Genomic DNA, 20,506 nt, shown 5'->3' with positions numbered 1-20,506 from the left:
CACAAGAATTCTTTCATGTAATGAAACTATATTTTAAATCAAGCAAATGAAAGAAATGCCAATATTCTGAATGCAATGAAAGAAAGAGAGAGATTAAAAGTGACAATAATTCTCAGGAGTTTAGATCTTACGAGAAACGTTAAGAAGTGACACTAGAAATTCATGTCTCCATTCTGTCATGGAAGAGGAGTGGCTCTCACAAATCATTTTTGTACTCCATTTTTGTAGGCTAAGATTACAAGTGTAAGTTATTTATAAGTGTTTATATGTATCAATATACCTATGCATGGAGACACACACCCCTTCACCCATATATATGTTTTAGATATAAAAATCTTCTCAGTGATATATGCATTTTCAGAATATTTTCACTGATCTCTTGCCTTAATTCACAGCCTTTTTGCATCTTGTTCTCTTGTGCATGTGAACATACAACCACATACACATAATGTGAAAACTTACAAAGAGTGGGAAATACGTGCATATACGTATACATATATAAAGAATAGGAAAAATGACATTTTAAAATTGTTAATTGTGGTGATTGATTTCAAGAGTAGTTAAGAAAGGTGGAGTTTTATTAGTGATCATCTCAGCTAACAGAAATTGTATGCAAGGATGTGCTTCCCACTCCATCTCAAGTGATTTGTGGGAAAGTCTTTATCCATTATTCATATCACTTTAGGACTGGAAAGTCTTAAAATTCTTGATGTGAACCAAGAAATCCTGTTTCATTTTGCAAGGTTTTTTCTGTAAACTGAGGAGGAGAAATGCATGATTTGCTCAAACTTGTATTTGTGGAGTTAAGAACATGACTTTAAGAAAGCCAAGCAAGATTCAGTTTCTACAGAGCTTTAAATCAAAAGCAAGCATGAAGATGGAGTTTCTTAGGCATGAAAATAAAGCAAATTATAATAATAAAAATGGCAACTCAAAAGCATATCAGTAGGCTTTCATGCATGTTGGTAAGGAGCACTGTGTGCCAGACACTAAAAGAGTGCACAGAAATTTAAAAGTAGTGTTGAAAAAGAAAAATCAGTTAACAGTATTAGTTATAATCAAACCATAACATTGTTATCTCTCCTGTATTTACACAAAGGCTGACTTCAGAAAATAAATTAAAACTACAACCCCCCCCAAAATACTAGAATAGACTCCATATTTGTGAAAAACAAACAAACAAACAAAAAAGCAAAACTAACACAGATGAAAGTAGAATTAAAAAAAAATAAATCTTGCTTACCATAATTGAATGAGGTCGATAATTGTGAGGAAATTCTTCAGAGAAGTACTCTGTATTGTGGTCCAGCCTTTGATGCCCTCCATATTCTCCAGCATCAGAATCCAGAAGGATTTTATACTTAAAAAAAAACTGTTAAGGAACTATGCCAAGTTACTTTAAATTGGGAAAGAAATCAAAGCAAAAAATCTAGAAGAACTGCAGTAACTAATATATCTAATATAACTAAAATACTTAATATAAAGCGCAAACAATAATAACATTTAAGAAAAGAGTGGAAAACCAAAAAAAATATAGAAGTTGTATCACATTTTGTCCTGAAAATTTAATTTTAGTATAGTAACTCATATTAAAGAAAGTACCTTCCAGTCTCTTCTGCAATCTGCCATGTAAGTTTATAGCATTACAGTAGCTCTGCCCAGCACTTCAGGTGAAGAACTAGACAAAAAAATGCTCCATTAAACAAAATGATGCATTTGAGTTGCATTTAAGAAGCAACATAATTGTGACTGCATTCAGCAATGTTTTATGGTCTGTCAGAATCTGATCAATGAGAAAAACATAATTTTACATAAGAAAACCCCATAACTCCTTTGAGAGTTTTCTGGAAAAGAGTTTGAGTTCTTATAGCACAGAGGAACAAAAAGAAAGTATATTTAATAGAAGACTTTTTAAGAGATAAACATTCTGACTGCAGTTGTTACAATGGTGTGAACTATTTAACGAAGTGCAACAATGAGTTGAAATATCTGTACAGATACTTAAAAGGATTCAAACAGATTTAGCAAATAATAAAAGATAAAGTTGAAAGAATAAAATCAGAAAGCGTAAGGGAATAAATGAGGAGACAAAGAGCTAACTCACATTCAAAAGTGAATTTCTTCTTATTTAGAACAACAACAAATAGAATATTTTAATTTTATGATTATTTCAGTGCCTTTTTGTTTCTTGATTGGGCATAATTAAAGCATCCTTTTCCCTCCTGAAGTTACAACAGAAAGCAATCTCTACTCCCCACCACCCAAAAAAGAGAGGGAAATAACAGTGCTCCAAAATCCACAATCTGCTTCCTCAATTCTAAGCCATGGAAGAATCTTATTTTTCTACAGCTTGTATTTAATAGGATTAGGGATGAGTGAAGCAACATTCTTTCAAAGTCAGTGGTTCTTAAACTGCTCTTGCCCTTCTGCGTTTGCTCAACCTGTTTGAAAATAGACCTGCTCAAAAATGTGATATTAACAGAATTGTTTTTCAGTCCTTTTACACAATTCACTCTCAGATAAGCTGGGAAATTTCCCAGCCACCAGCCTTACTGACTGAAATCTCCAGTGACAAGGGAGACTGAAGCATGACATAACACAAAAGTAACTGCAAATTTACTCTGAGACACTTGAGTATAAAAGACTGCACAGGTTTTGCTGACAAAGGCAACAAAGAAAAACAGATGCACAGGAGGGAAAAAAGCAAAGCTGTCAATTAGCTACCAAATCACTAATGGTAACTAATCCCTTCCCCACAAGTATTTGCAGCACAATGAGAGAAGGGTCCAAAACTGCTAAGCTAGTTTCTGATTTCTACAGGGCAGGTGCCCAAAGATCACCACATTCTCTGGCAAAATCTTCATGATTGTTACCTTTTTTTTTAAAAAAAACCCCATAAGTTAGAAAAATTCTACTTTGCCAACTTTAGTCCTCAATGGCTTTTTTAGATGCACCTCTGCCCTCTATTTTATAAACACATGCAAATTACCATTCATTTCGTTGTAATGCACAACATACAAAACCACAAGCTACAACTTCAGTGTCCTTTTAACATCAGCAATGTCTGCTACTATTCCTATATATATAAAATGATATCCTGTATATTTTATTAACATGGCAAGAGAATATCTGTGTCAAGCATTTCACTCCTTGCTTCTGTGATCGACACTGTACATTAAATTTAATAATTTATCAATGTTGCAGAAAGCCCTGACATGTTTAATGATTCCCTTAAAACTAGTTACAGCAAATACCATTGTTATGGCTACAGTATTTTAAAAACAATTTATAAAATTGTGTCTGTATTTCTAGAGAGCAATGCTAAAGTTAATACCACTGTGTCTTCACACATGTATAGCATATTTCGTGTAAATACTGTTAACCAGATCCTGAACAAAGGATTTCAAGATCCTCACAAATTGGGTATTTTGCTGGAAAAAGAATTAACTAGTTTGGTAAACATGCCCATTTGCCTTCCAACTTAAAACCTCACAAAAAAGTCACTTTTCACATTTCAGAATTTTACAAGCATCTGGTTTTCTGAAGACTACTTTCACTAAAACATTAAACAATAGTTGTGCATTTTAATTAAGCACATAATAAAAGTATTTCCTTTTGCAGTGAGCTCTCTTGTTTTAGTGACAGATTGTTGGAAATACTAACCTGTATTCTCATTGGAAAAAAAAAAAAAGGCTGATTTGTGTTCAGTTTGGTGCTCTAACTAAATTTATTGCCCAATACAGGGGAGGAGAGCAGCAAAATCCATGAACTCTTGTATGGATAGAGCTGCAAATAGAAAAGCTGACACATTATCTACCATATTACTTACTGAATTATTATGCTTTTACATTATTTTGAAATAAATATTTTAGTGTAATTTTAACATAACCTTATGCATGTTTTATAACATATTTGCAGGGTAAATGCAAATCACAAAATAGGATAATTTGAATTTTGTTCCTCAATCCTTATATTTATAAAACAATCCAAGTGCTATTTGAGGGGGTGATGGTTCAGCTTCATTTAAAGCTTTGCAGAAAAGGAGGTAAGAATTTCTACTGACCAGCTGTAAAATGATGTAAGGTTTATTGACTATTTATAGAGAAACTCCTCTTTTCTCTACAGTCTGGTTTGGCTTACCCAATCATCTATCACAAATCAAATACATTCAAATAATATTAAATAAATTAAGTCCTCTATATTATATGCAACTGCCCTGTTACAGAGATTATCCATCAACTTAGAAAGTCTGGGCACAACTGAGCAGGACTCAGGAAGATATTCAAAAAGATTACAGGTGATCTTGATTGTTTCATGTCTATCCTTTCATAATCTGTTTTAAAATCAGGATTAGGAACTGCTGTATATTGTACAATGACATGTGTTGCCTAAATAAGCATCCATATTTCTGTCTTTCTGTGCTTTCCAGACACGCAACTAGAGCATGGCTGTGTATGTAAATATTTATTTTCTTTTAAATTCACATGTAAATCAGCTCTCATTTTCTCACTGCAATTCAATATACAAAAGATTACCTAATTAAGATTTCATCTTTATCTCTTGCTACCATTGCTTGGCTAAAAGCAAAGGATATGGTTCTGGCAACAGAGATGGGATGAAGATAAAAGTACAGAGCAAAAAAAGATAAAAAACTGTGCTGAAACATTTAATACAGAAGCTAAAAGGACAAAATGTATGCATTAAGACACATTAAGGAAAGTAAGAACTTGGTCATTAAATGCCCCATAAAACCAGGGAAAATGAAGGAAAAGGCACTTTCAAGTAGGACTGTAAAGAGTCCAAAATGGTTAGGCCATTTTGTTTTTAATAATTCTTGAATTTCACTGAAAAAAAACAAGCATAATTAATTTCAAGACGAAGGGCACCTCTGTTTCTCCTCTCCACACACTGCTAATTTTGGAGGAGACTAATTGACAGAAAGCATTTGAGGATATTTGGCTGAATTTTGCAGTGAAATTAAACACCTTGTCCTGATGAAATTCAGCTCAGAACATTTAGAAGACAGAGGAAGCTATTTAGCACTCAACTCATGAACATGTACTGAGGAGAAAGGGGATATTGTAGCTTTTTTCTTCAACAAAATATGGATGTCTTTTGCTTAAACCAAATGCAAATTTAGAGATATGTAAATCCATATTGGTTAGTAATCAAACATGAAATGCAGATTTATTTTTGTGCCAAGATAACAAACCTTGCTTAAAAAGGGGGGAGATATATACATATAGACTTCCAACAGAGCACAAAAATTGTTCAACAAAAGCCAGTGTGGGACCTTAAGGAAGGAAAAGGAGTAATTTCTGAAGACTTTAAGCCTCTTTCCTGTTCTGTTCTTTCTCCATCCTTTCAGCCACGTTCCTTTTGAACAGAGGAAAGAAAGTATCCATATTGAATTTTTACTGCAGACTGGCCTTGGAACCCAACCACTACCCCACAGAAAGGCCCTAGTCAGTATTAAAAACATAAAACTGGAAACTTATGAATGGTTTTCCTTTTAACATTCAAAGTTTTATCTACAATCAGAGAACTAGAGACAGCTGACCTAGATGTTGATTATTCATCTACCTCAAAACTGAAGCAAATTAGGCCAAAATAATTTGGAAGTTCAAGCTGCCTGTTTCTCGTGAAAAGGCTTCTGAAAGAGCATAATTTATGAAGGAAAATTCCAGCACAAGCACAGAAATGTTTTCCTTTTGCCTTCACATAACGACACAGAAACTGGGCAATAGAAGATGCCACTCTAATATTAGTTACACCGACTCACAATGCTGCAAACCTGTGTCTTTTCCCATGCAGATCAAAGATACATTCCCACATTAGTATGCTGTATTTCTCATTCACACCTATTAACCTTAGGTATCAACTACCTTGATAGAATTTAGCATTTGACTGATCCTCAATTAAGGGTTTTTTTTGTCTCAGTGTGCCAGATACCCCCTGAATTCTAACAGGCAGGGACAGTTACACAACTGCACTTCAAAGCAGTCTGTGAAGCAGCTTCTCTGCCTTCAGCAATTGCATGCCAGTGACTCATTTAAGTGACCTTAGGTGCTCATTAGGAGCTCTAGGTGCATGTTGTAAATGTCAGAGAGCCTGAATTAATGTGTGGTGGGGTTTTTTTTCCTTAAGTATGTTTTTGCTGCATTTTGATGACAGTATTTGTGATACCCCAAGCCTCGCCTGGCTATTTGCTTATGGACAACTCTGACCTCAAATTATGGAATCATAGAATGCCCTGAGTTGGAAGGTACCCACAAGGATCAAAGTCCAACTTCTGGCCTTGCATAGGACATCCCAAGAATCACACTGTGTGCCTGAAAGTATTGTCCAAATGCTTGAACTCTGCCAGGCTTGGTGCTGTGACCACTTCCCTGGGGAGTCTGTTCCACTGTCCAACTTTTTCCTAACCTTTTCCTAATATCTAACCAAGAATATTTCCTAACCTTTCCTAATATCTAACCCTTACACAGCTTCACAGTATTCCCTCGGGTCCTGTCACTGGTCATCAGAGAGGAAAGATCACTGCCTGAATGTTCTTAAGCACCCTAAATTCAGGGCACTCCGGAGTTCATTCTCTCTAGGATTAAAATGCTTTGAGATATGTTACACTATGTAAAAATGGCAATGTGTAACACAAAGAAACCACTTTTCCCCATGACTTTTTTTCTTGCTTTACCAGTATATGACAGGAGTTGGACTCGATGGTCCTCGTGGGTCCCTTCCAACTCGGCATATTCTGTAATTCTGTGAAACAAAATTCTTCCAGCAAATCGGCATTAATTTTTTGAATCTCCCTCAATGCTAAGAATTTGGACACAAATGCAAACCCAGCCAATTACTCAAGAGTAATCATTTACTGCTTAGCTGATCCAAGAGCAAATTTTCAGTCCACCCAGTCTTAAAACAGAAATTGTGCAACCTTCCTGATGAAGGTTTACACTGATGCATTTTCCTGTGTGACTGCGTGCACAGGATTACCTTACTGTGGTCACTCCCTGTACTGCATTTAAGTTTACTTGCTTTTTCATGCCTCAACACAGTTCCAGGAAGCAAGGAATCACAAGTCTTCAAACTGCAATTTTTTTACTCATGCTATCTTCAAAAGTATCTCTTATTAAAAAAGATAAATTTCTAAATTACTTTTTTTGCTGTAAACAATTAAAGCAAGATTATACTGACAAGTAACCTTTTCACTACAGTTTGCATTTGCATTAGAAAACAGAAATAAAATCAGCTTTCAACTTCTAAAACTTTTCTGCACAAGCAAAATGGTAAAGAAAAGGATATTTTCCTGGAGTTTCAATACCCACTCTGTAGTCCACGTAACTTTGATATGGATGGAAGTTAAAAATAAAAACAAGCCTTGCTCTCTCAAACGCTATGACCTTATTGCCTTCATGCTTTTCACTCACATAGGCCTGGGAAAGAAAGGAAAAAAAAATAAAACGACAAACCAAACAAAAAAAGTTTAAAATATTTAATTTCTAACAGAATTAACAAAAACAAGAACTCTCTCACTGTTTCCATATCTCATTTCAATAACGCACTTAAAGACTCTAAAAACAAAGACATGGATGTTAACATGCAAACCAAAATTGTTTACCTATGCAATGATGTCTAAAGTTTTTGCTTACTAAAGTGTAGCTGACAGTTTTTATAAGGTAATAAAAAATTAAAGAGGTAGATACCTGGCTGGCATAGAACACTTGACAAATTCTTGCTCAAAGGTTCATGGTCTTTTTATCACACTCTCCTTCAGTAAAAAAATGGATTCCTTTTATCAAATGAAATATTCAACCTACTTGTTATGGGGATCTGCACCCCACCTACTGTTATTAACTTAGAAAATGAAGGGGTTTTGTTTGTTTTTTTAGAAACCTCTGTCAGAAATAGCTTTGCTAAGCCACATTAAACTGCTGCACATGCCACCTTTTTTCTATTTCCTAAAGCCATTATTAAATAACTAGATATCAATTTTTAAAAATTATTTAAAGTGGATTATGTCTAATATGAAATAATTAAACACTGAGAAATTACAATAGTTGAGTTTCTTTCATAAAAGTTACAGTGTACACTTAAATAAAAAATGCAAATACAAAAAAGGCAAGTTGAAGAGTGGGAGACTATTATCGAAAGTTTTTTCTCAGAACCAGAGTAATTATTTTTATAAAGTGTATTGTCAGAACAACTTACACTTTCCCAAAGCAACACTTGGATTGGATGATGGACAATTTCATTGTCTGCTTTATCCAATCCACAGTTACTAAACAAACATAGGAAAAATAATAGGAAAAGACCTTGCCATCAAGCTAAGAGGAGACTGTTTCAGATTTCTATTATCCGTGGAAGATATTTCAGTGCCATGTTTTGACAACTTGAAATATATGGTGAGGCCTTAAGCAACGCATAATAAAGTGCTGTTTAAAATTTCTGCATGCAAATTTGGTATTGCTGTTATTCTGAACATGTACCCAAATGGTGACTAGAACTTATCATTTAGTCTATACAGCTTACCTGGGGAGATGCAAGCCAGCCAAATCTTTCCTCCAATCTATTCATATCTCTATCAAAGGCATTTAGGAATTTATAGCGAAGAAGATCATCCTCAGTAAGATTAAACTGTCTCCTGGCGTAGTGGTAGCTCTCATTATTCCCTATTCTGGGGAAGTCAAGCCATTCTGGATGTCCAAATTCGTTACCTGTATTTAAAAATATTAAGGATCTGTGAAATTACACACTAAAAATACACTAAACCTGCAGAAGTAAAATATATTAATGTATAACTTTCCACAAGTTAGGAATTCCAAACAATATGTTTCTTTATATAAACCGATAATTTTATTATTAATATGTCTCTCAGAACTTCCACATTTGTTAGCAGACTTGTTTTGGCCAGAGCAAAATATCCATGGACTCTAGAGAAAGAAAAAAGTAATGAATAAACTATAAATTCCATGCTATCATGCCATGCTTAAAAATTTCCCATTCCCATCCCTCAACAGAGGCAAGACAAATTCAGTCATCTGGGATACAAATTTTACAGTCACTGTGAAACCTAAACCCATCACTTTAATAGTAAAAATCTGTTGGTTTAGAGTCCAGTTCTGGGCTCCTGAGTACAAGAAAGACATGGAGCTCCTGGAGCAGGTCCAGTGGAGGGCAACAGAGATGTTTGGGGGACTGGAGCATCTCTCTCACGAGGAAAGGCTGAGGGAGCTTGGCCTGTTCAGCCTCGAGAAGAGATGACTGAGAAGGGACCTCATCAGTGTCCATCAGCACCCAAAGGGAGAGTGGCAAGAGGATGGATCAGGCTCTGTTTGGTGGCACTAAGGAATAGAATGAGAGATAACAGCAAAAAACTGATGCACAGGAAGTTTCATCTGAACATGAGGAAGAACTTCTTGACTGTGCAAGTGACCACTCACTGGAACAGACTGCCCAGAGAGGGTGTGGAGCCTCCTTTCTGGAGATATTCAGGAACCATCTGGATGCAAACCTGTGCCATGTGCTCTGGGATGACCCTGCTTGAGCAGGGAGGTTGGACCTGATGACCCACTGAGGTCCTTTCCAAACTGACCCATTCCATGATTCTGTGAAATCAGAGCTGCCATTCACATAACCATAGAGAGAGAAACCTCCCATTTTATCCGTTGAACTCCAAACAATCAAAAGACCAGTTGCATGCACTTTGACCACCTTTTCAAGACTTTTTATCTTGGCAATGAATACTTTCATTATATTTTCCAGTGATATAAAAAGTAACTATTAAAGAAGATGACTTGAATCTCAGTTCCTGGCTTTCTAGAAAAATTCAAAAAGACATTCCAGATCAAGCAGCAGCCTAGGTAGCAGACAGCAAAGCACAATGCTTCACGATGATGCATTTAGTATTTGATACTGAAAACCAGTGACTGAAGGGGTATGACTATTTGGGGATCCAACAGTATGTCTCAATTCAGCAACCTTACAAGAGCAGCTCCTTTTCCAAACATAACACACTGTCACGAGCACCAGAGACACATTTCAGGCTGTGATGAGGGATGTTTGAGTGCTGTGTCCCTCTGTGTGCCTATCAGTGAAGGTCCCTTTGCACATGTGTAATTGCCATTATATTTAAATTTGGTTTTTTACAGCACTATGCTTCATAAGTCTCATCCTGATTATCTTGCCCACACTACTGAGCAGACTTCACTTGAAGACAAAGGTTCATTCAGGCTTGGATTACACTCCTTTAAAAAAGAAGGGAAAAGATTGTCATTTAATCAAGAAAAAGATTAGCTTTTCTTACATAGAACCTCCAAAGCAAATCTCAGCTGTCAAAGCTAAGGATTCACAGCAAGACCTCATTTGGGATTCAGTATTTGAGTGATTTTCATGTATCCAAACTTTTCTTGGTTTATATATTGCCATTATTAAATCTGAGATAAATTCAAATGGATTTGATGATCCTAACTCATGCTGTAACCCGCTGCCTAGCAGACTCTCAGTCATTTTGGACAATTCATTTTACACAGGATCAAAATATGTCAAGTACTTTGAAAGTTAAACGCTCATTTCAAAACCTATGAACAGGTGGTTCACGAAAACCATTTTGGAGATTACACAACACCTCCTCACCATAAAACAGAGACAATAATGGTGTACCCAGAAATATGTAAGGAAAAACATTTCTACAAGCTGTTCCTCAAGTTTTATCAACAAACTGGAGGTTTGTGGACCGACAAAGGGCAGGGATGCTGGGGGAAGGCAAGTGTTGCCTGGATGGATACCCTGCATGTGCAGCCCCAATGCTTCTGCTGTCTCACCCAGCCTGCACTGCCTGGAGGGCCTGGAGCAGTGACAACTATGGACTTATACTTCTGCAGTGATTTTTGTGTAATTCCATGCTTCATAGGAACAAAGAAATGACCAGAGAACAAAAGAAAAAAGCCTCATATATATATTTAGGAGAATCCTTCAGAGTGGTATCCGCTTTGTAAACGAGTTGACAGGTTGTAAATTAAATTTCTCATTCAAAAGCTAAACCACTAAATTTCATATTCAGCTCAGAACTGGAGACAAATATAAAAGAATCAGAACCACAGCAGGGCTTTCAAAATGACCTTGGAATAATGCTGGACTGAGCTCTTAAACTGTGCTAACAATACGGTTTGGAAAATGAGGAAAGATATTGCTACAAAACAGACACTGTATCTAACCAAATTCAATATTCTCTGAAGAGCTGGGCAAGGTATTACCTTCTTTCGTGATCTGCACACTATTGAAAAGATACACTACATGAGACAGCTCAGGTAAAGACAGGAAAAAACATCAGAAAGTCAGAGATGATACATATCTTGAAACAACAGCCAAGGAAAGCATACCTATTTGTTCAAGAAAAAAACAAAACACAGCAAAACGAAAATGGAGGAAATAAGCAACAGAAGATAGCAAATACATTAGACTAAACTAGCTCATCATTTCCATAGATTATTTCACTGTAAGTAGAGCATACTTCCTCCACTGGCTTTGCCTATTTCCCCACCACAGTAACTACTGTTGTTCCAATGCTGTGTTTTGCTGCTTTGTGTTTTTTGTTCTTTTTTTTTTTTTTTTTAAAACAAAAACAATACAAGTGCAGAAAAAACCAAAAACGTAGTCTTAATTTCCTAACTATTACTAATGGCTATGAAGAAAAAAAGGGAATTTAGCACAGTGCAACAACTTGACAGAAGACTAAAATACTTGCTGTGGTCAGAAAAGCATGTTGAGGGTCTAAACACCACGCACACTTTGACACTGTTTCTATGGGCAACTTCTGCACCACATACTCATGAGACTTTTGCATAAGCTGCTTGATTTTAAGAGGGCCTTTTGATTTCTCTTTATAGAAAGAAAAACAGAAGTCCACAAATTATAACTGAGTGAAATCAAGTAGGCTATCTTGGTTATGTTTTTAAATGTGGTATAGGGAAAAGGAACTAACATGCAGGATGTAGCAGGCCTATCAATAAACTCCCAAGATGATTCTGCACTTGAGATGCATTAAGGCTATGCATCCTTTAAAAAAACCCCACATCCGACACCTCTTTTTTTTTTTTTTGTTATTTTTTTCCTAGTTTAAGTTTATAACAAATTCCAGGAGGGACTAGGGAAGGGAAGGCACAGGTAAGGGACCAGGACTTACTTCTGGAGATAACTACTGGTGGTACCTGTGAAGTGTGCTCTGTGTCCTTCCCCACATTCCACTCCCATTCTTGTCAAAGTCCCTAAGCACAGAAGTACTACTGGGATTTCTTTTCCTCTAATTAATTTACTGTTTGATGTAAAGGTTCAAACTACAGATTGACAAGGAGCTGGCTGCCACAAATGATGCAAATCAAGACAATGGAACTAACGGGGGGAGGGGGCAGAGAACAAAGCTGAAAATTAGGAAATTTTGATTAGAGAAACAAAACAAAGACAAATCCTTGAAGTGCAATGCATACTAATTTTATCTAGGAATTAATTCAAGTTTGCTATTTCCTGCATATTGCACATACTGGACAACCTTTCTACGTAAAAGATTTCAAGATCACAATTACAACAAATAAACTGACTACCTATTACCATAATAAAAATTTCTATCATGCCTGTTTATTAGGCTAGAAATGCATTTACACCACAAAGAAGTTACACTGCTGCTGATTGCTTTGAGGTTCTGCCCCACAGGTCATTCAAGTTTTCTTGATCTCTCTTCTTTAGACATCTTCACTAGCAACTCCCTCTCAAAGATTCAGGCTAAGCAGAACTGAAGGGATATTTAAAAGATGGAGCAGGCAGTGTCAAGAGATGTTTGTATTTTGAATTAAATATGACACTTAATTCTTAATTAAGTATGACACTTAAGTATGAATTTAACGTCATTGCCTTTGTGAACAATGATGACAGTGCAACAATCTGCAGATTATAAATAGAATCAGTGTAAGTCAGATCTAGATAGAATGTGATATTTACTGTTATTTCAAAAAATAAGCACTTCAAACAATGAATCCTCTTTTGCCCTAGTTGTGAAGCTCTTGGATTTTAAGTGCTTCTGATACTCTGCATTTACTCATATTTGTACCAAATCTTCTTAACATTCATTACTACCAAAACCAAATAAGAAACACTATATTGCCTTCAAATGATGAGAGAATGAGCTTCATTGCCAGCGCTCATTTAGTCTTGTAATCCACGCAAAATTAAAATAAAGTGAAATTCCAAACGTGCTCCTCCCAAAACACTTGGGCTAGATGACTCCAAGACATTCATATTTTCTTTTAATCCTCTAGCACTTGTATTCAGTGACATATTGGGTCAGAAAAGACAAGCAAAATCAATTTAGGCAAAAAATTCTATTGTAACTCCTGCATAAAGAAGAACCAGACTAGCTACAGAATGAAATCCTGAGGAATTCCATTGGAATGTCTCACTTGTTTCCCTCCCATTCCCACTTCCTATCAAGTTTGGTCTGTCTTCACTCATTTCCTACTGATATTTAAATGTTAGGAGTTTTTGTACCATACAATTTTATAACATGGATAAGAGAGTTCCAAGCTCTTAAAGGAGATAATTTCCCACTTGTCCCAACAAAAATTCCAACCACACTAAATGGCATTGTTCTGTTCTCATATTTCAAACCTACAACTCTCTTTTTTCAGATCAATTACAGAAAAATAAAATAAAAAAAAAAACAACAAGTAACAAGAAAAGAGCAATTCTGCTATGATTTACTTTATTTTTCATCAGAAGCTGTGTGTGTGATGGTTATGTCAACATGCTTGTAATGCAGAGCTAAGAGCTGGACTCAATGAGCCTCATGGATCTCTTCCAACTCAGCATATTCTGTGATTTACAGAGGAAAAAAAAAATTATCTGGAATAAATAATTCCAGATAAAGAAAATAAATGAGTACTCAATGAAATAGTAGTAAGTGTCACTGACAATGGTACTCAGTTCCTAAGGGCAGATGAATGTTTTCCCTTGAATGCTTTACTGAGCAGAGCTCAAGACTTTCTGCAATTCACACAAGAAATAAAGAGTACCATGAGAAGTTACTTAAAGTAGAAGGGGCCCTGAGAGGATGGTTATTTTATTTGTTTACTTTTAGAAACTTTCAGTCCTGAAAGTTTACATTTCAGCACCCCTTTCCTAGTGTAGAATACAATATTTCAGATTTTAAATTTACTCCATGCCCTCATAGAGCACTTAAAAAAAAAATAAAAGTAGCAATTAAACTATTTGTGGAGCTTTTATGCTGAAACGGTTCCCATTTTGCTGTTTCCTATTAGCTGCAACTTGGTAAAAACAAGAGACCAACTTTGATGCTGTGGCATTTCCACCAGGCTCTGTGTACATGCACAGCATACATTATTTAGGTAACCACTTCCAAGAGCTCACTAAAATATTAAAGAACAGAAATGTTGCACAACACACTGCAAAGGTTAAAAAAGAATAAAACCAACAAAACCAAAATTCAACAAAAACGTACAAAACCTATGTCAAGAAACTTTGTTGAACAGAAGATGCAGTCAGAGAAGTTTAGCTAAATGTGGTGCATTTCTGGGTATTGACTGGAACCACAACTAACAGGTTAAAGGGCCTGAAAAGTGAATCTAGGACCAGATTGGAGCAGGATAGAGGTCACACAAAGAAGGATATTCAATAAATAGCAGTTTACTTACTGCTATCAGTAAGTGCAGAATTTCATTGTCCAACTTTGAAAGAGCACATAAAGGATGGAGAAAAAAAAATGTAAACTGTAAAAAAAAGACCACATAAATAATATTTGATGCATAGGAAAATTAAAGCTTTTCATGTCAAGTAAATAAAAAAATTAAAGTTCAGTATTATTCTGTTCTTGCTATAGGAACAAATCTAGTTACTTCAATAACTATGAGTTTGTTAACAACACAAAATAAGAAAATTTTAAATTAAAGTTTGGGAAAAACTTCTTAAAAAGGAGAGGGGAAAAAAGAAAAAGCATCCTAAAGTAAATGTTAGTAAGCAAAACAGAAAGAGATGGACTGTGAAAAGCCTTGCAGATTGTGGAAAAGTAATTTGAAGGAAAAGAGAGACATGGGGATGGAGAAGAGGGAAGTATCATAAGACAAAGCAAAGCATCAGATAGACAATGGTTAAATTAAATGGTTTTATCTGGGGTGAGGGAAAGGTAGGGAAGTAGTAAAGTACGTTTGCATAAGGGAGAAGTCATACTCAAAAGATATTTAGTGGTTTCTGTTACTTCTTTTTGCATATGCAGAGACATCTATTGTATCCCTACCAGCCTGACTGGACACGGTATTGTCACCCCAACCCTCACAAAGGTGAGAACAACACACAGAGAGCATCAACTCTCTTGTCTTCAGGCACTACTCAAATGCACACAAGGTCCATCTGCAACTGGCATATCATCCATTCTGGGAGACTGGCTTCTTTCTTTTATATAAATAATTATATGCACTATGAATATTTATAGCTACACAACACACACTTCATATACAGAATTGATACAACAAGGAAAAAAAAAGGCAGAAAAAACACTGGTTGAAAACTTATTCCACTGTCTACACACCAGGCAGGTCATCCTTATGCCAAAGTAGGAAAAAACAAACAAACAAAAGAACTGAAAGGTCTTGTTTTCTTGAAACAGTACAAATCAGCCATCAAAGTATACTTCTGGTTACAGGTCTAAACCTTTTCTTACCTTATGTCCTTATGTACATTCCCAAGATTCTTCCTAGACTCACATATCACTGCTTTGAGAATACATTAAAGCTTCTTTCTGCCAGCTGCCTCCTGCCCTCCATCTGAGGCTGACTTGACCCTGCCATGCCGAGAAGGTATTTATAAACTTCCTGAAAACATTTGCTTTAAAAAACATCTTCTCAAGACCTTCACGGTTTTAACCATCTCTCATTTGCTGTTGTTTCCAGTGAACCCAGGTGTTTTCAAAACCAGAATGATGTCTTTGAAAAGGAACAGAATCATACTGGCTTTTCCTCAAAGAAATGGAAAACTCCAAACAGCCACCACAGCACCTGAAGCAAGTGGTACCTGGGCACGGTGGCACAGCTCTTAGAGTCCAGAGACTTGCCCTTGATGTGCTCAGTCTCAAGGTTGTGGCTGCCAATGTTAAACTCCTCTGATGCAGAAAACCAATCAATGGTATTTCTAAGTTCCCATATCAAATGTGTTTTACTGCAATTAAGGAAATGGAATTATTTTTTTTTTCTAACTGTTACATACGTGATTTGTGAATTGTGAAGGGACAACCAGTATTCTGCCTGCAGGACTTGGCCCTGTTTCGAAGCAAACTGTTACTGTAACGTCTCATCATTGTGAACTTGCATATAGACAAATATAAACATAACAGGGAAAAGGGTAATGAAATGGTTTATTTTTGTTTCTAAACACAGTTTGATACAACGGCTGAAATCTTAGGTGTAACTGACATCTAACTGGAGCCAGACTTTAGATATGCAAGGATATTTGCCTAAGAATTACTTGGAACAAATAGAAAAATGGTAAAATCAAGCAGAAACCAGCTATAGAGCCAAGCACATTGCATGTGAGCTAGTCCTTTTCTGAAATAATTCCAGTGTGCAACATTGTCCCTGCAGAAGACTTCACTACAACAGAGACCACGCTATCCATATATTTTTCAGCAGTGCACTCACAAGTTGAGTTGTACTACCTGTCTGCTCACTCCTCAATCTCTTTGTGAAAATATATAGGAGATAGTTAGTTCATGTTGGTAGGTTATCAGTGTTCTTTTCAAATGGACATCCTCCAGATTTATGAGGGCAGCCAGGTTGAAACACGGCTTGCACTTCAAACACAAGGTTGCAGGGTTGTGACAGCCCTGTTGAGGAGCTTATTTCTTGTTCTCTGATCGCATTTCATTGATATCTATTCACTCAAAGATCTGCTTCACCTATTTAGTAATCCTGCAGTCAGAGATGCCCATCTGTGAGCATGGTCATCAGCAGGTCTCTGAGACATGGATTGTATGACACGTCCCAGCACTACACTTGGCTTTGGGATATGAAACAAATGGGAAAGTTATGCACAGGACCGAAGAAAGAGTAACAGCATAACCTGACATATTTGTGTCAGGTTCCAGCTGAATGGCACGTGAACTTTCAGTGCTTAAATAGCCCACACTTTACATCCAGCACAGTTCTGGTGAGTGTACAATGAACTGACCTGCTGTGAGCAAATACAAACCCTGTATAATCAGGTCTGGACACAGTTTAGTCTCCAAGACTTATCTCTGAGATAATTTGTAAAGCTCAAAGGCCTTCTATGAGTCCTTGCACAAAACAACAACAACAACAACAAATATGTGGAAATCAGCATGGAAAATAAAATTCAATATCCTAATCTCAAAATAAAAGTTTAAAGAAAAAAAAAGAATACAAATTTTGATATCAACTTATAGAACTCTCATGCATCTTGAATGTTAGCAGAGAATTTCACCACATTGAAGTGTGAAAAAACAGTGAAATGATTCTGAAATAAGCCACACATCATATTTTATAAGAAAATGTGTATATTAAAATCCTTCTAGGTTCCTTATTCACAAACTAAACATCATGGCAACATATGGCAAAGAAGTTTTTGACCATAATCACATCTTCCAATTACATACTGTTCAGAAAATAGAGATGGGTAAGATACAGATGTTTTTTCAAAGTGTTCAATTATTATGGAATTTGGCAACATCACTCCAGCATAATGCATGGGGTGCTTGGTCAGTAAACCCAAACTGCTCGTTAAGGAGAAAGGCAAGTGCTGTGACCCAGAATTGCTTATTAGCAATGTTTCAGAATACAGAAAGCCTTACGGAATGAGAAGAGTTGCAAGTGTTTTTTAAAGTCAGGTTTCTCTTACAGAACATTCTCAAATAATTTGTTTCAAGAAATAGACTTGCCTCAGTGAGCTGATAAAAAGCACAGCACTGGCAAATCCAGACTTCCTACTGTTCAGCTGTGCATTTTCTCTCTACAATTACTTCAGTTCCACTACTTAGCAGGAAAACATTTAAATTTTTATTGTCCTCCTGCCTTGCAGCAAAAGCATGTAAGAGACTGATGCTAAATAATCATGTACTGAGGATTCAAGGTTAGATCAGGTTAGTTTGTTGTTGTTTAGGCTTTTTTTTTGTTTGCAGTTTATGTGGTTGTCTTTGTTTTTACCCAACAGATGAAAATAAATGCCAGCTACTGACACTGGAAAAGATTGGCCAACTATTCCTTTTGCATCAGGGCTACTGCTGAGGGATGAAGGAAATATTAGCCATCTGTAAAATTCAAACATGCTGGGGAAAATGTAAACACAGAATCCACATTTTGAGAGTCATACACTTTGTTAATAGTTTAAAATAATACTGAGATATATCAGTTGACTAATCTATTTTCCTATACAGTTATTAAAGTAAATGTGATACAGGAGATAAAATTCTTTCTGTGAATCTTCTTATGTGTAGACAAAAGACACTGTGGGCAACAAATAAAACCAAACACCTCATTCTGCCACTTTCAAATGCTCATACTAAACCAGTTTCTGACATCAATACACTGCAGGAACTGTAAGAGGTAAAAGGGCCCAAAATATCACCCAGATACGTACGCTTGAGTTGGTGGCTAGTTTGTGTGACTGGAGTTATTTAAACCAACAATGGAGTTGGAGGAAAGGAGAAAGTAAAGGGAGAATCAGATCCAGCAGAAATTGGACAACCATGTTTATAAAAAAGTCAAGATGCTGCATCAGAAGGGGTAGTGGCCCTTGCTGAGTTTAGGGGTAGCAGGGATTGAACTACCCTGCCAATCGCAGAGATTGAAAGGCCAAAAATCCAGTTGAAGCTCTGAGCTGGTATTCGCTGCCTCCTATTGCTCATCAGCTGCACTAGGCTTCCTCACAGGGAAAAGATTAACTCTGCTCAAGCCCAGCCCAGCCCACTTGCACTGCCAGCAGCCAGCAGCAGAAGCTGCTGCAAGTTCTCCAAGCCCAGCTGTTGATAAATGTTGGCACTTTGTCATGCTAAAAACTGCAACATGCCACTGAAAAAGGAGCAGCGATGTTCTCACTGGTAGCCCACAGTCCCACTTCAAGCAGAGTAACTCTGCATAAGATATTATCCCGGGAAAGAGTGATAACTATGTCTGGTCACTAAGACAAATGTTGGTTTGGTGTTTTCTAGCTCTGTTTAAAGACAGCAGAAACATCAGCCCCAAAGCAGAGCACAACACAGTGTCATGCATTACTTTTCGGCATTTCCACTCAAACCAACACAGTGCTTCATGATGCTCTGCTGGGTTTTAGAAGGAATCTTTATCTAATAACTCAAGTTAAAACATGTGGCTGTTCAAAAAACCATCTACCAGTAGTTCAGATAGATTGGACTGGTTAACAAAGAATGACAGTACCTGAAATCAAAACTGACTATTTAAGCTAGGAAAATACAAGCTTGCCAAAAACCTCCTTGTGGAAGTGTGAATACTTTGAGCAACCTGAGGAAAAAAGAGGTAGCCTTGGAAGTTTCACATTCTCATTTGGCCTGTGCAAAATGAAACAGTACATTTACATTATGATTCATTTTACTTCTGCTTACTTGTAAATAAATATATGAAACAAGGACCATAACCAGTTTAAACTCTGCCAAGAGGAAATAATTTCCTGATTTTTCCTCTAACAAAAATTCGACTTTTAATCTGGAAAGAAAATTAGCTTTAAAATATACTGTTATTCCGAAGAACAAAACTGCTGCTTTGCACTGTGTTTGAAAAGCAGTATCCTCAGTGGATGGTCAATATTTATGCTAGTATAAAAATGACATGACATGACGATAAAAATAATTAATGTGTGTATCAGAAGAACATCCCCCATCAATTTACGTACTTTTTGCATTCATTGTTCTGGAGTCTTTTGTTTCCTTCAACTTGTTCATTTTTAGCTTCAGAGTTGTTTTTTTTGTTTTGTTTTGTTTTCTGAGGGATTTTCTCTTTTAAGATACTCTTACATAAGAAATGAAAGATGATGAGTAGTTTATGTAAGCCTCTAACCAGACACTTGAAAGCGATTTTTCTAAGTGATGTTTATTAATTTTAGCATATTTCAAGACTGCTAGCATAATAATCTTATAGTGACAGCATAATATGTTGCAAGATCTCTGTTCATTAGAGTCAATCATAACCAGGATGTCTAGGGCAAGATTATTTGTATTGTTGGTGGGGTTTTTGTTTGGTTGGGTTTTTCTATGTGAAAAACATGGAAAGTTTGGGGTTTTTTTCAGAGAGAACAGTTTTTTCAGAGAGAACAGTTAGAGATCAGGAGTCAGGGTCTTTGGCACTTTGTCATGCTAAGAAAAGGGGCAGGTTTTAAGAAGAGTCTCATCTGCCTGACAATTAACTGAAGCACTGATGACCATCAGTCAGTACATTGAACTGACTAAGGAATTGACTGTTCAGTCCTGAAGCAGAAAATA

The 20,506-nt window shown here is 36.4% G+C and overlaps 1 protein-coding gene across 2 annotated transcripts in view; it reads right to left on the bottom strand.

The window, feature by feature from the left end:
- Positions 1 to 20,506, bottom strand: part of GBE1 (1,4-alpha-glucan branching enzyme 1) — a 145,564-nt gene that overhangs the window by 8,774 nt on the left and 116,284 nt on the right. For both annotated transcript variants that reach the window (XM_064643963.1, XM_064643964.1), the window contains exons 13-15: positions 8,533 to 8,717; positions 7,308 to 7,436; positions 1,244 to 1,363 (exon numbers count right to left, since the gene is read on the bottom strand). In XM_064643963.1, the coding sequence (XP_064500033.1) occupies positions 1,244 to 1,363; positions 7,308 to 7,436; positions 8,533 to 8,717 (434 nt within the window). The remainder of the gene's footprint in view (positions 1 to 1,243; positions 1,364 to 7,307; positions 7,437 to 8,532; positions 8,718 to 20,506) is intronic.

This window comes from Pseudopipra pipra, chromosome 2 (assembly GCF_036250125.1).
Source record: "Pseudopipra pipra isolate bDixPip1 chromosome 2, bDixPip1.hap1, whole genome shotgun sequence".
Lineage (NCBI taxonomy): Eukaryota > Metazoa > Chordata > Aves > Passeriformes > Pipridae > Pseudopipra > Pseudopipra pipra.
The sequence above is the reverse complement of the archived record's forward strand: the minus strand, read 5'-3'. Positions and strand labels throughout refer to the sequence as shown.